Source organism: Mustela lutreola, chromosome 15, assembly GCF_030435805.1.
Source record: "Mustela lutreola isolate mMusLut2 chromosome 15, mMusLut2.pri, whole genome shotgun sequence".
Lineage (NCBI taxonomy): Eukaryota > Metazoa > Chordata > Mammalia > Carnivora > Mustelidae > Mustela > Mustela lutreola.
Genome location: NC_081304.1, coordinates 20,750,119 through 20,767,095, shown reverse-complemented (window position 1 = coordinate 20,767,095; position 16,977 = coordinate 20,750,119). Strand labels below are relative to the sequence as shown.

Sequence of the window (16,977 nt, the reverse complement as noted above, 5' to 3'; positions counted from 1 at the left end):
TCATTTTTTAATTTATTTTTTATTTTCAGTGTAACAGTATTCATTATTTTTGCACCACACCCAGTGATCCATGCAATCCGTGCCCTCTATAATACTCACCACCTGGTACCCCGACCTCCCACCCCCCGCCCCTTCAAACCCCTCAGATTGTTTTTCAGAGTCCATAGTCTCTCATGGTTCAACTCCCCTTCCAATTTCTCTATATTTTTTCCGTGTTTTTAGAGATTATTGCCATACTTATAATAAAAAATACACTTTTGGGGCACCTGGGCAGCTCAGTGGGTTAAGCCTCTGCCTTCGGCTCAGGTCATGGTCTCAGAGTCCTGGGATCAATCCCCGCATCAGGCTTTCTGCTCAGCGGGGAGCCTGCTTCCCCCCTCTCTCTGCCTGCCTCTCTGCCTACTTGTGATCTCTGTCAAATAAATAAATTTTTTAAAAAATACATTTGGGGGGGGCACCTGGATGGCTCAGTGGGCTAAAGCCTCTGCCTTTGGCTCAGGTCAGGATCTCAGGGTCCTGGGATCGAGCCCCACATCAGACTTTCTGCTCAGCAGAGAGCCTGTCTCCCCTTCCCCCTCTGCCTGTCTCTTTGCCTGCTTGTGATCTCTATCTCTGTGTCAAATAAATAAATAAAATCTTTTAAAAAAATACATTTTTGCTTGTTTGTTGAATGAAACATTGCTTTGCAGGAATGAAAAATAAATATTGTTCTCCCAAGGCAAGAACAAAATAAATTTTATTCCACATGTTGCTTAAGATCATGTTCAGCCAGGGGTGCCTGGGTGGCTCAGTGGGCTCAAGACTCTGCCTTCAGCTCAGGTCATGGTCTCAGACTCCTGGGACCAAGCCCTGCGTTGGGCTCTCTGCTCAGCGGGGAGCCTGCTTCCCTCTCACTCTCTGCCTACCTCTCTGCCTACTTGTGATCTCTGTCAAATAAATAAATAAACTCTTTTTTTAAAAATCATGTTCAGCCAGAAGTTGAATCAACTATCCTGAATTTTCACCTTCCAGCCTAACTCACACCTGGTTTAGGCCCCACCTGGCAGATGAATACTCACCTCTCTCAGCCCTGGGACCCAAAGAGAAGAAATACAGCTGGTTTCAGAACAAGAAAACCTAACCCAGAAGAAGGAGACTTTGCCAAAGCATTTGGCTAGAAGAAAAAACTAGAATTCCCATAACATCCATAAGCACTGTGTTCACCAAGTTCTGCCAGAGGAACCTCTTCCATTCCAAATCAAGCTTGTTTTACCACAGCCTCTTCCCAACTTGGCCAGAAAGTTCTGACCAAACCTGGAGCCCTCCTGAAGAACCATTCTAGGAGAGCTATACTGCTGAAGAAAGCCATGCCCCTTACTCAAGATTAAATCTTGGGGTGCCTGGGTGGCTCAGTGGGTTAAGCCACTGCCTTTGGCTCAGGTCATGATCTCAGGGTCGTGGGATCGAGTCCTGCATCAGGCTCTCTGCTCAGCGGGGAGCCTGCTTCCTCCTCTCTCTCTGCCTGCCTCTCTGCCTACTTGTGATCTCTCTCTCTCTCTCTCTCTCTGTCAAATAAATAAATAAATAAATGATTAAATCTTGGCCAGCCTCGGCATTTTCCCATTTACTTCATTTTTAAAATACAGGTTCCCAAGGCAGCCACGCTGGAGCTAATGGATAAGATCTCTAGGGTTGCCTGGGTGGCTGTGTGGGTTAAGCCTCTGCTTTCTGCTCAGGTCATGATCCCAGGGTTCTGGGATCAAGCCCCACATCCGCCCCACATCCGGCTCTCTGCTCAGCAGGGAGCCTACTTACCCCACCACCCCCTGCTGCCTCTCTGCCTACATGTGATTTCTGTCAAATAAGTAAATAAAATCTTTTTTTAAAAAAATCTCTAATGGTGAAGCCTAAGAATCTGTATTTTTAAAACCTCCCCAAGTGAATCTCATACAAACCATGGAAGCTTTAGTCTACATCTGGGCTTCTTATTTAAAACAAAATTGTCAAGCTACAGCCCTGAGGGTGGGCTTCAGAATCTCCCTTTTAACTTGCCCCCAGGTGATTCCGATGCAAGGGGACTCTTGTCCACAAAGCACATTTCAAAAACCCAATTGTGGATGCCAGAGTAAATTTTCCTGGCCCAATGCCCGGGAGGGAGCCAAGGAAGAGGCGGGAGAACTAATTTGGTTATGCCAGCAAGCTCGAATTTATTAAGAAGTTAACAAAGAGAAATTTTTGCATTCAAAAGCAGCAGAAAGCTGAGGAGAAGGGTCAGTCCCAAAGCCACCTTGAGTAAGAGGATGCCTTCCAGTGACAAGACATTTAAGTCCATGAAAATAAAGCCATGGGGGGGTCACCCTGCAAGCTTCGGGGATCACTTTGGATGGGACCCAGTTTCCATTTTCTCACCAGCTTATGGCTCTTACTCTCAGGACCTTGAAACACCAGGGCAGGCATTGGAGAACAAGCCCTCGTCTACAAATAACACGGAGGCAGGACGCTGTCTTGGGGGCCAGGAATGTCCTGGAGACAAGGAGTCTCTCCACCTGCCGCAGGTGGAGGCTTTGCTAGGGCAGCTCCGCGGAGGGGGCAGAGGGCTTCACTTCGTCTCGCAAACAGGCGTAGGCTGGCAGCAGACAGGACCACAGCACCCCGACGAGCCGCAGCAGCCGGACCCACAGCAGCCGCTCCCACAGCCCCCGCAGCCGGAGCCGCAGCCGGAGCCACAGCAGCCACTCCCGCAGCAGCCACTCCCACAGCCTCCGCAGCCAGAGCCTCCGCAGCCAGAGCCCCCGCAGCCGCAGCAGGGACCACAGCAGCCGCAGCAGGAACCACAGCAGCCGCAGCAGGCGGGCTGGCAGCAGCACACTTCACAGCAGTCTTGGTCTTGAGGGCAGCAGGTGAAGCAGTCCCCTGGGCAGCACCCCATGGTCCCGACGGGTCAGGTGGCAGGTCAGGAGCGCGGCCGGAGTTCCCCACGTCTGACGGTGGCCGGTGGCCAGCAGCTTTTATAGCCCCTCACCCGAGGGTGTTGGCACGGGGGACAGGATGTTTCCTTTGTTATTATTTATGCCAGTTTCCATAAGAACGTTTCATTAGCTGCCTGTTTATTTTCCAGCTCTGAGTACCTCAACTCATAAAAAAGCCCCACTCGTCCCAACTGCTATTTGTCCAGAGGGTAAAAATACATCTTCGGAAAGACCTGTCATCACGGCCAAACGCCAGCCAGCCATCATTAGCCCAGGTTGGAGAGAGCCATGGACTCTGGCTCTGGAATGGGTGCTCCCCTTCCTCATCTCCTCTGGTGGCAAGTGGGCAGCCCAGCCCATGATCATCATGAATGATCATTCTGGAAAATCAGAATAGTAAAAGCTGGATGTCCTGTGCCTCCCGCAGCAGGCAGAGACTGCAATACAAGGTCTGGTCCCGTGGCTCCTCCCAGGCGGCAATAGCATCCTCGTGCTAGCCCATGTGAGCGAGGCAAACATTTGTGACTGTGTGTGGTATGTGGAGTGTGCCACACAATTGTTTGGGCTTGGTCGGTGAGCATCAGTCATGATTAATAACTGCCTTGTGAAAAGGAAAGAGACTCATCATAAAACTGCAAGAGGTGGGAGCCACGTTCTCCCTGGACCTCCTGGTGAACTGAACACTCACACTCCTCTCTAAGTGGGCGGGAAGAGCAGTGGTCAGAACCCTTTCTTTGATGGAAAGAGATGGAGGGGGGTGTCGGGGGGAATGAGGGGAAGGAAGGGGAAAGAAAAAAGGAAGAACGATCATTGACTATTCAAAGCAACACATGAAAATGGGAATGTTGTGTCCTTTTTTTTAAGAGCTCCAACTTTACAGACCATCTGGCACAATGAGGGACTAGGAGACAACCAGAGTACCATCCCAGGGGAAAAAAATACTTTTGGAAAGAGGCGAGAATCCACAGAGGATTCAGGTCCATGTGTAAATTCTGAGATGGGTCAAACTTCCTATCCCTCTGTCAGGTTTGGTCCCTTGTCATACCCTTGGAATGGTCATGGCAATCCTGGAGACGAAGGCTCGGGCTTTGGAAGGAAGCACCTGGAGAAGGGGGTGCAGTGGGAGGTGAGGATGTGGAGGTGGCAGTGGGAGTGGAGATCTGGATCAGAAGACACTGCCCTTCTGTTTTAATTTGCATTTTCTTTTTGGATGGGCCCGGAGGTACAGATAGCCTCTAAAAGACCAGCTGGACGGACTGAGAAGGGTGGGGACAGATGATGGATTTCTTGGATCCGACAGGATGCTCAATACTTCACAGGACATGAATTTTCACATTGAAGAAAATTTCACAATGAGGGAAATTTTTCACATTGAAGAAATATAGAACTGGGAGGAAGAGATCATGCGGTCCAGGGTCTCTACACCTGATTTTTACATCGGAATTGCCTGAGGCAGGGGCTTTTGAAACATCCAGAACCTCCCAATCTATACCCCAGTCCTGTTAAATCAGAATATGTGTTCGTGAGAGCCTGAGAAACTATATATTTTAAAGTTTCCCAGATGACTCAAATTCTCAGATAGGTTAGGAAACATTGATATAATTTAAAGCTACCATGACCATCACCCCCAAGCCTTTTTTTTTTCTGCAGAAGTTGATATCAAGGCCCAGAGAGGACTAATGATAGAGTAGATTCATAGCCCAGATGTTGCTTCCGTCACTCCACATCCCCTGATGGACACCTTCGGGTAAGTATAATATAGTGGTGTCCATGACAGACACATCCTTTTCATTCTTTTTTTTTTTTTAAGATTCAACTATTCATGGTGAAAAAATAAGGAATACTGTTTTTCTGAAAATAAATAAATCAATTTAATAAAAAAAAGATTCAGCTATTCAGTTTAGAGAAAAAGAGTGCAGAGGGAGAGGGAGAGAATCTCAAGTAGACTCCCTCCCCACACTGAGCATGGAGCCCAACACAAGGCTCAATTTCAGGACCCTGAGCTAAAATCAAGAGTTGGATGCTTAATCGACTGAGCCCCCCCAGATGCCCCTCTTTCTTTGTAGTGACAGGTGATGAGAAAGGCATCTAAAAGTGTGCAGTGTAAAGTTTTTCCTATTTCTGTGTCCACCAGTCAGTTCTTTCACCCACCTCCCCTCTGCTCCCACTCTCACTTCACCCCTCTGCACCTAGATTTCCACATCTGTGGAAATTATGATCATAATAACGTCAATCTCATAGATTGATCTCAAGATTAAGTGAGTTATATAAAGCACTTAGAACACTTTATTGGCCACATTATTTGATAAACATTTGATATTATTTATATACAAGAAAAACATAGAGATATAGATATATTTTTGTTCATTACATATGATAGCAGGTGTAATAGTAGCATAATAAACACACTGGTTTTAACTTTTTTTCCCTCTTTACAAGGTATCTCATAGTTCATTCCATATCGGTACCTTAAAAAGTTCTTCATACTGATGTATTATATTGATAATTTAATTAACCAGTCCTCTGTTGAAAGATATTTGTTTCTAATATATCCAATGTCTTGGTGTTATGAAATTTAATTTTAAACATTTTGCTATTATGTAACTTTGCACTTACACATAGCTTGCTACATCCCTCCCATAAACTATTGGAAAAGAAACTGCAGGGTCATTGAGTTTTTTCCTTTGTAATTTGAATGGATATTGCCAAGTCACCCTTTACGTAGGTGGTAAGAATTACACTTCCATCCACAATATGTGAGAGGACCTGTCTCCTCAAACCACAGCAACAAAATGTATAATCAAAGTTTGTGATCTTGCCAATCTGATAGAAGAAAGATAGGATCTGACAATCATTTTAAATAGCATTTCTATTATTGTGAATGAGATTAAGCAATGTTTCATATGCTTAAATTTTATTTATGTTCCCTCTTCTCTAAATTTCTTTTTATAGCCATTGTCCATTTTTCTGTTGGGTTGTTGGTCTTTTCACTTTGAGAAGAATGCTCTGTGAAATAGAAAATGAATGCTTGGTCTGTATGATGATTTATAAATATATTTTGTAGATTGTCATTAGCCTTTGATGATTTAATTAAGTAATAATAATAATAAAATAATGTTTACATTATAAATTTCATACCTGCTTATTGTGGAATTTCTGGAAAATACAAAAAATTAAAAGCAAGAAAATTAAAATCATCTATAACCCCACAATAAAGATATCCTGCTAATATTCCCCTTTCCCTTCTTAGTGCTTTTTCTGAAGATTTGCATATAAATATTGATATGACTGCAGGCAGCTATATGTACACAAATATACATATAAATATATATATAGATAGATAGATAAAGATATAGATATCAGGTACACATTTCTAAGTCTATGTTCCAAGGCATGTTAAAAATACTTAACTATTTTTTTCTAAGACTGTTTACGCCTATTTCCAAACTTCCTTCCATCTTATGGGGGAAGAAAAGTCAGTTCTGTATAAATTCAGAAATCATTCAGAATTCCTCCCTCCCCATCCTTGATCTGGAAATGGCATCTGAGTTTTCTGGGACTTGGACAATATCGCAGCATTAAAGAAAGTGGCAGTTGGTTCCTAGTGGGTATCCACTGAAAAGCACATAGTTTTCTCTTATTCTCTGCCACCAACCTCCTTCTGCTGGCACTAGCTGAGATATTTTTCTCCCCATTCTCCATAAATTTTACATCCTTCTATCCTCCCTCCAGGAGGCCCAAGGGCCCCTCTCTCTGACCACCCATTGTCCTCTGGCATAGAAGTCTATTTTGAATTGCATATACTAAGCATTGTCTTAGCTCATTCTCTCTACTTTTCCACAGTAATAACCTTACCCTGGCAGCAATGACTAGAGAAACATCCACCGATGCCCAAGTCGTGAGAAAAGAATAGCCGTGAAAGAAACTTCAGAATAAAGATAAGACCACTGGATACTCTAGAGTTTCATCCTGAAACCTCTATTTTTGCAAAATTGAAATCATACTGTGTAAGTTGATTTGTACATCAAATATTGTGCTTCGCCTAAGAAAATACTCAGAAAGATATTGATTATTAAATATAATGAAAATCTGAGAAAAGATTGTATTTCCAATTTATTATAAGCCTTCCACATTACTGGATATCTAAGTGTTTCCAATTTTCCAATAAAAAGCAATTTTATGTGGGATTATGGACATTGGGGAGGGTATGTGCTTTGGTGAGTGCTGTGAAGTGTGTAAACCTGGTGATTCACAGACCTGTACCCCTGGGGATAAAAATATATGTTTATAAAAAATAAAAAAAGAAAAAAAAAGCAATTTTATTCTTCCGATCCAAGAGCATGGAATGGTCTTCCATCTTTTTGTGTCCTCTTCAATTTCTTTCATGAGTGTTCTGTAGTTCCTCAAGTACAGATCCTTTACCTCTTTGGTTAGGTTTATTCCCAGGTATCTTATGGTTCTTGGTGCTATAGTAAATGGAATCAATTCTCTAATTTCCCTTTCTGTATTTTCATTGTTAGTGTGTAAGAAAGCCACTTATTTCTGCACATTGACTTTGTATCCTGCCACATTGCTGAATTACTGTATGAGTTCTAGTAGTTTGGGGGTGGAGTCTTTTGGGTTTTCCATATAAAGAATCATGGCATCTGTGAATAGAGAGAGCTTGACTTCTTCATTGCCAATTTGGATACCTTTTATTTGTCTTTGTTGTCTGATTGCTGTTGCTAGGACTTCTAATACTATGTTGAACAAGAGTGGTAAAAGTGGGCATCCTTGTCTTGTTCCTGATCTCAACAGGAAGGCTGCAAGCTTTTTTCCATTGAGGATGATATTTGCTGTGGGTCTTTCATAGATAGATTTGATGAGGTTCAGGAATGTTCCCTCCATCCTTATACTTTGAAGTGTTCTAATCAGGAACGGATGCTGGATTTTGTCAAATGCTTTTTCTGCATCAATTGAGAGGACCATGTGGTTCTTCTCTCTTCTCATATTAATTTGTTCTATCACATTGATTGATTTGCGAATGTTGAACCATCCTTGTAGCCCAGGAATGAATCTCACCTGATCATGGTGGATAATCTCTTTAATGTGCTGTTGGGTCCTGTTGGCTAGGATCTTGTTGAGAATCTTAGCATCCATATTCATCAGTGATATTGGTCTGAAATTCTCCTTTTTGGTAGGGTCTTTGCCTGGTTTGGGGATCAGGGTAATGCTGGCTTCATAGAAAGAGTCTGGAAGTTTTCCTTCTGCTTCAATTTTTTGAAACAGCTTCAGGAGAATAGGTGTGATTTCTTCTTTGAAAGTTTGGTAGAATTCCCCATGGAATCCGTCAGGTCCTGGGCTCTTGTTTTTTGGGAGGTTTTTGATCACTGCTTCAATCTCAGATCGGAAGAATAAACATTCTTAAAATGTCTATACTGCCTAGAGCAATCTATACTTTTAATGCCATTCCAATCAAAATTCCATCGGTATTCTTCAAAGAGCTGGAGCAAATAATCCAAAAATTTGTATGGAATCAGAAGAGACCCCAAATTGCTAAGGAAATGTTGAAAAACAAAAATAAAGCTGGGGGCATCAAGCTTTATTACGAAGCTGTGATCACCAAGACAGCATGGTACTGGCATAAAAACAGACACATAGACCAGTGGGACAGAGTAGAGAGCCCATATATGGACCCTTAACTCTATGGGCAATTAATCTTCGACAAAATAGGAAAAAATATGCAGTGGAAAAAAGTCTCTTCAATAAATGGTGCTGGGAAAACTGGACAGCTATAAATAGAAGAATGAAACTCGACCATTCTCTTACACCATACACAAAGATAAACTCAAAATGGATAAAAGACCTCAACGTGAGACAGGAATCCATCAGAATTCTAGAGGAGAACATAGGCAGTAATCTCTTCGATATCAGCCACAGCAACTTCTTTCAAGATATGTCTCCAAAGGCAAAGGAAACAAAAGTGAAAATAAACTTTTGGGACTTCATCAAAATCAAAAGCTTCTGCACAGCAAAGGAAACAGTCAAGAAAACAAAGAGGCAACCCACGGAATGGGAGAAGATATTTGCAAATGACAGTACAGACAAAAGGTTGATATCCAGGATCTATAATGAACTCCTCAAACTCAACACACACGAAACAGGCAAACATATCAAAAAATGGGCAGAAGATATGAGCAGACACTTCTCCAATGAAGACATACAAATGGCTATCAGACACATGAAAAAAATGTTCATCATCACTAGCCCTCAGGGAGATTCAAATTAAAACCACACTGAGATATCACCTTACACCAGTTAGAATGGCAAAAATTAACAAAACAGGAAACAACATGTGTTGGAGAGGATGTGGAGAAAGGGGAACCCTCTTCCACTGTTGGTGGGAATGCAAGTTGGTGCAGCCTCTTTGGAGAACAGTGTGGAGATTCCTCAAGAAATTAAAAATAGAACTTCCCTATGACCCTGCCATTGTACTCCTGGGTATTTACCCCAAAGATACAGATGTCGTGAAAAGAAGGGCCATCTGTACCCCAATGTTTATAGCAGCAATGGCCACGGTCACCAAACTGTGGAAAGAACCAAGATGCCCTTCAACGGACGAATGGGTAAGGAAGATGAGGGCCATATACACTATGGAGTATTATGCCTCCATCAGAAAGGATGAATACTCAACTTTTGTAGCAACATGGACTGGACTGGAAGAGATTATGCTGAGTGAAATAAGTCAAGCAGAGAGAGTCAACTATCATGTGGTTTCATTTATTTGTGGAGCATAACAAATATCATGGAGGACAAGGGGTGTTAGAGAGGAGAAGGGAGTTGGGGTAAATTGGAAGGGGAGGTGAATCATGAGAGACTATGGACTGAAAAACAACTGAGGGCTTTGAAGTGGCGGGAGGGTGGGAGGTTGGGGTACTAGGTGGTGGGTATTATAGAGGGCACAGATTGCATGGAGCACTGGGTGTGGTAAAAAAAATAATGAACACTGTTTTTCTGAAAATAAATAAATTAATTTTTTAAAAAAACAATTTTAATTTTCCAATTAAAAGCAAAACACTGAGCCAAGGTTCTTTGATGTGAATCTTTATGTATCTTTCTAATTAACTCTCTAAAGTAAATCCCTAGAAATAAAATTACTGGATCTTCAGAATGTTAATACTTTTAAAGCTATAAATTAATATCAAAAAATCATCTTCCAAAAGAGGAACTCTCTTACACTGTTGGTGGGAATACAAGTTGGTGCAGCCACTTTGGAAAACAGTGTGGAGATTCCTTAAGAAATTAAAAATAGAGCTTCCCTATGACCCTGCAATTGCACTCCTAGGTATTTACCCCAAAGATACAGATATAATGAAAAGAAGGACCATATGTTCATAGCAACAATGGCCACAGTCGCCCTACTGTGGAAAGGACCAAGATGCCCTTCAATGGACGAATGGATAAGGAAGATGTGGTCCATATACACTATAGAGTATTATGCCTCCATCAGAAAGGACGAATACCAAACTTTTGTAGCAACATGGACAAGACTGGAAGAGAGAGAATCAATTATCATATGGTTTCACTTATTTGTGGAGCATAAGAAATAACACGGAGGACATGGGGAGATGGAGAGGAGAAGGGAGTTGAGGGAAATTGGAGGGGGAGATGAGCATGAGAGACTATAGACTCTGAAAAACAATCTGAGGGTTTTGAAGGGGCGGAGGGTGGGAGGTTGGGTGAGCCTGGTGGTGGGTATAATGGAGGGCACGTATTGCATGGAGCACTGGGTGTGGTGCATAATCAATGAATTCTGGTACACTGAAAAGAAATTTTAAAAAATTAAAAATTTTTTAAAAAATCATCCTCAAAAATATTGTTCCCATTTGCACTTATTTCACAGGTGCCTTCAACAATACCAGTTAGTGTTCTTTTTAAAATCTCTTTGTCAAGAAATGTGGTGTGAAAAAAAAAAAAGAAAAGAAAAAAGGAAATATGGTATGATACGTAGTCCAGTCATGCAAATTCATTGGAGTATTTGTGTGTATTGACTTCATTATTAGCACATTTATTCTGTAGGCCTTTTTTTCTTCTTTGGGGGATTATATATCATGCCAGTTTTTTAAATGAAGCTATCATCTTTTCTAGCTTATTTATAAGAGTTTATTTTATACTAAGTATATTAATGTTCCTTTCTCACACTTGTTGCAAAATTTATTCCAGGGGATCATCTCTTTTTGATTGCCTCTATGGCTTTTTTATGTACATAATTTTCTTCTTATATAGGCACATCTACGTGCATTTTCCTTTCTGCTGCTTTTGTGCTTTGAAATGTCTTCCCACTACTAAGTGAGACACCTATTAACTTTTTTTTTTTTTTTTTTTTTTTTTTTAGTTTTTATAGGTGCATTTTTTTTTTTTTTTACACTTACTGCTGTTGTCCATCGGGAATTTATTTTGGTGTGTGGCAGATGTTGCTGACAAAAACTACCTGATTTTCCTAATTGGGGCCCGTGAGTACCTATTAAATATGTGCTAAGTGTGCAAGAAAGAACAGGACCAGGTAGAGCAGGCAGGAGTCATAGTAACTTTCTGTTATTTCTGCTTTCTGTTTTGGCGGCCTCTAGTGTTCATTGGGTGACATTACACATGCAGCTTCTGGTGTTTCTTTTGGAGTCAAGACAAGCAGGTTCTGGCTTCACCAGAAGCAACTCAACAAAAACTTGATTTTATATGAGAAGCTTATTATATTTATACAACATTGATTTTAAATCATGTGTTAGGTTAACCATCTCTTGGCAAAGGAAGTACAGTAGCAGCCTCTCCAATTGTACCAGACACTGCACTAGGTACCTTATATGTATTTTCTTGGTTAATGTTCAAGATAATTATATACAAAAAACATCATGATCCTTTCATTTTTGTGCATGAGAAAACTGAGACTAATGGAGATAAATTGCTTTAACTAGAAGGTGCAGAGCTTGGACTTAAACCCAGAGCTTGGATTTAAACCCAGATCTGTTGGCTTCTGGAGCCCATCGCTCTTCTGCTGTTAGGCTTTCTGGAAGGAACCACAGAGAATTGCTTCTTCACTTTAAGGTAAGCCTTAGAGTAAGAATATATTCTGTAATTGTATTTTCCACAACCACAGAGATCATAGCTGATTTATTCAACAGTTTACATTTAATTAAATGCTGTAAGGTAGGCACTCAATAAATATTTATTGAATAAATGAATTAATAAAATCATAAATGAGAAATGACACCCTGTAACTCAGTCCAGTGAAAAGTGTCAGCTAGAAAAGACTGGGGTCTCTGCTGCCATTCCTTATTCATCTTTCATTGTTATCAATCACTGTTTCACTCAATCTCAGGTCTGTAAGCAGCACTACCCAATAGAACTTTCTATAAGAATAGAAATGTTCTATATCTGCTCTGTGCAATATGGAATTCACTACATGTATATGGCCATGAAGCACATGGTGAAGGTGATGGAGAAACCAATTTTTAACCTTTATTTAAGGTTAATACCTTTGTATTGAAAGAGCCCACATGTGGCCAGTGGCTTCTGCATTGGACAGGATAGCTCCAGATATTCTTTTTCAGACAGGATGGTAGACTAGGTTATTTGGACTAACCTGCATTATGAAAACAGCTAAATGTGCTGTATTATTTTCTAAGTTTGAATCAGAGCTGACAAGATAGTACAAATGGCCCAATAATTATCAAAGAACTAATAAAAATAGGTACTCAGAGAAGTGAACTGAGTACTGACATTGCTTCTCCCTCAAGAGCTTTTGCTGAATTTGACAACCTTGAATTGTAGTTTTCATGGCCTTTTGGGGAGATAGAAACAGAAAATAAAGTCCAGGACCTACCCAAAGTAGAGATTCCCCTGGGAGATGCTCCCCTTCCTTAAGCTGGGACCCTCAAGGACCACAGTTTGGTGTAATAGTGACTCAGACATCAACTCAGCCCACCCACTCCTACCATCAGGGCTCTGTAAGGAAAGTTGTCATTCACAACTGACTTGTGTGCCATAGTGCCCTAGTGCACTGACGGGAACAAATGCAAATCCTTTCTGGAGGACACACCACCATCTAAACTCAACAAAGACCCACAGATAATATCCTGGGGAACATAAGGGTGGCAGTCATTTGTCATCACCAAATATTTCTGTCTCTCTCCCTTCCAGAAACATAACAGGAATGCACTTGTCCATCCTGTGTGAAGCTAGGCATGACCAAGAGACTTGCTTTGGCTAACAACTCATGAATGGAAGTGATGCATATCACACATCATTTCCAGACCAAGGCTATATTAGCTGACGCACAATTTGCCACTTCGGCTTCACCTTCCCAAATGGATTTCTGGAAGTCTATATGGAGTTGGAGCACATGTCAGCCGGGATCCTTAAACAAGTATGATGACTAGGCTATGTGAGACACAAAAGCACAAGCAAGAAATAAACTCTTGTTGTGATAAGATTTGGGAAATTTGGGAGTTGTTTGTTTCTACAGTAACTGTAGCTTAGCCTACCTTAACTGGCACAGTGAACAATTCACAGTCATACATAACTAAGCATACAAGGAAACAAGGCACAGTGAGTGAGAACCAGCAGAAACAAGAGAGCATAAACAAACCACAATTCAGATACTGGAATTTATTGAATGCAGTTTGTAATAAAGTACATTGCTATCTTTAAAGGAATAAAAGACAAGCTGAAAAATATCTATAGGAGTGATCTTTGGAAATATAGCTGACAAAAGAAAATCTGTTTAAAGCCCCTTAGAATTTCATGGATATTGGAAAGTCAAGGTGCAACCATCTGATGCTTTCTTTTGGTTCCCACTTCCAATGAAGACAAACCAGAGAAAGTCTTTGTTTCAGTTGCTACTGCTGCAAAACAGACAACCCAAATACAGTGATATAAAACATTTTATATGTGATTAAAGCATTTTATTATGCTCATGGTTTCTGTGGGCCAGGAATTCTGAAAAAGAACAGTAGGATCGCTTGTTTCTGCTCTGTGATGTCTAGAGCATCATCTGGAAAGACTCTAAGCCTGCTTGGCCTTCCTCAGGGCAGCCCAGGAGAATGAGGTTGAAGCTGCATTGCCTTTTATGATTTATCCTCAGAAGTCACATAGTGTCACTTCCTCTGTAGTTACAAACTCACCCAGGTTCAAGGAGAGGGTCTATGTCAATGGAAGGACTAGCACAGTCATGTTCTAAAGAGCATGGGAATAAGATATTATTGCATAGTCTTATTTTCATGAAGACTTCCTCTTATTCCCAGTAATCCTTTCCCAGCATGTGGGATCCTCATGGCCTACAGTCATTATCCTCAGCCTCTTTCCTCCCCTTTCTTCCCAACAACAAAACTAAGAGGTATCTGGCATCAGCCATTTCCTCAGGTTTGCTAATAACCCTTTAACTGAACAACACTTTGCATAGTCAGTGTATTTCTTACCTTGCCCCACCCCTCATTACCCATTAGCAAGAACCTAGGGGAATTATTTGAAGGAAGGAGGATAAGCCCTTTCAGCTGACCATGAAGGCAAATTTAAAGCAATACCTCTGGTTTCACTGAAGTCAGGGAAGTGTGAAGACCAGAAAAGATGGTCAATATTGAATGCACACTTGTCTCCTATTTCCAGGAAAACCTTCTCATGCCTATATTTTATGTCTGGAGCATACACACCACCATTACATACACAAACTCCATTACCTGCCATCTTGGAACTCTCCCTCTATGTATAATCAGGGTTCTCCAGAGAAACAGAAACAATAAGATATATGTAGATAAATATAGATGTAGTATAGACTATAAGAAGAGATTTATTATAGAAATTGGCTCACGTGAGTATGGAGGCTGGGAAGTCCCACCATCTGCCATCTGCAAGCCAGAGAAAGCAGAAAAGCTGATATTATGATACAGTCTGAGTCAAAAGGTCTGAGAACCATGAGCACCTATATCCAAGGGCAGGAGAGGTCAGATGTCCCAGCTCAAATAAAAAGAGCAAGTTCACCCTTCCTCTGCCTTTTTGTTCTCATCAGACCCTCAGCTGATTGGATCATGCCTACTCACCCTGGTGAGGGTAATTCTTACCCATTCTACTGATCCAAATGCTAATCTTTTCCAGAAACATCCTCACAGACACACCTGAAAATAATTTTACCCAATATCTGGGCATCCTGAAGCCTAGTCAAGTTGACACATACAATGAACCATCATACTTCACAACTCCTCTTTTTCTTTCTACTTTTATTATAAAATTTCTGGCAAAGGATGTCACTGGATGATATTAATTAAATTTAAGGATTTGCATTTGAAAAAGAAAACTCCATTCTAGGCAGGAAAGTTTCCTAAGACAATGAATCCATGAAATCAGATACCTCAGAGAAATCTGCATACCCACAGACAGTACCTCTTGGTAACCATACTCTTGTTGATGCTTTTCTGGTTGAGAGCATTTCCATATTTGTGTTTCGATATGGTGCTTCCCAGTCCTTCACAGAGAGGGAAATACTCATTATGTATAAATCTCATGCAGTGCTTCCAGGGGAACCCCCATGGGGAAGAGTATACATTCAATATGCACCATCTTTTCTGGTCTTCACACTTCCCTGACTTCAGTTAACCCTGAGGTATGGAATTAAACAACTCAGATATTGCAGGCAAAGCTAAAGCAGTTAGATCTTTTATAAAAAGCCTTTGACTCATGTGTCCCTCTGTCTCCTTATTATAGGAAGTATGAAAATCACAAATACCTTTACACACTACCTTACTACAAGGAGCTGGACAAATGTCATCCCATCATTTTGTGGCTGTGGGTGATTAGAACCAAACTCAAGGATGAATATCCTCCTGGTTACTCACCCTATCCTTAGCACCAGATGTTTCCATCAGATAAGCGACACTACCAGCAAGACTCCAAGGTCTAATACCCAGAATTACCACAGCCACCGTTCGCTGAAATGAAGAGATTAGCTCACTTTTCCACCCAGCTCTTTTGTGTTCTGCTTTATATTTTGATAGCAACAAAATCCTTAAAAAAAAAAAAAATCTGAGCCTTTAAAAAGAAAGAAAGAAAGAAACCACAACAGAGAAACTTTATTATAAAACCCATGCTTCTCTACTCAGGATGAGTAGCAGTTAAATTTTTTTCATGTTTACTCTGTGTTTAAAAATCAAGTAAATATGAGGGTACCTGGGTGGCTCTGTCAGTTAACAAAGAAGGCTCTGCCTTCAACTCAGGTCATGATGTCAGCATCCTGGGATAGAGCCCCATCCTGGGCTCCCTGCTAGACAAGGAGTCTGCTTTTCCTATGACCCTCCCCAACTCATTCTCTCTCTCTCTTTCTCTCTCTTACTCTCTCAAATAAATAAAATATTTTTTAAAAGCAAGTAAATGTAACATGAAAGGTTACATAAAGAACTTTGACTTTCCTAGCCATGCATGTTCCAATCCCTTCTTCCCAAACACAGTCATGAATTTCATAAGTACATCCTATTAGTGCTTTATGCTTTTATAAATGTCTGTACAAGCCCAGGATTTTTTTTAAGTATAGGAGTAAACATTAACTAGTATTTTTTAATCCTCTTATTTAATTGGATACGTGACTGGTATGAGTTTGAAAGAACTGGTTGTTTCAACCAAGAGATTCGCTTTTTCACCAGGTCTTCATTTATTATTAGTCACAGCTTGATGAGAGAAAGAAAGAAAAAAAGGATTCTTTAAACACACCCTGATTCTCAATTAATATCCTGAACTTTCTAGAACGTATACCTCATTTTGTCACCTTTGACTAGTTTTATGTCTAAGCAGGTGATACCCAGCCCCTCTGTAGAGAGAAGAGCCACAGAGGCAAGACCAAAGCTCTCAAATCTTGGCTTGGTTTACTGGGAAGTCCTGTGATATGGGCATGATGGTCACCTTTAGAGTCTCCACTTAAGCACTTCCAAAACAGAGCTGGTCAACGCCTGGTCACCTTTATGTGGCTGGACCACTTTAGCTCTTAATCGTTGTGGAGGCTTAACCCCCTGAG

General features: G+C 41.1%; 1 protein-coding gene across 1 annotated transcript; it reads right to left on the bottom strand.

Annotated features, from left to right (window-relative positions):
- Nucleotides 1-2,171: 2,171 nt before the first annotated feature.
- Nucleotides 2,172-3,198, bottom strand: LOC131816777 (keratin-associated protein 17-1). Its single transcript, XM_059149758.1, has one exon. It carries the CDS (start codon nt 2,906-2,908, stop codon nt 2,579-2,581), a length of 330 nt encoding a protein of 109 aa, XP_059005741.1. The 5' UTR covers nt 2,909-3,198; the 3' UTR covers nt 2,172-2,578.
- Nucleotides 3,199-16,977: the final 13,779 nt, after the last annotated feature.

Coding starts and splice junctions, on each gene's coding strand:
- LOC131816777 (XM_059149758.1), bottom strand. CDS start 2,908: ATGGGGTGCTGCCCAGGGGACTGCTTCACCTGCTGCCCTCAAGACCAA.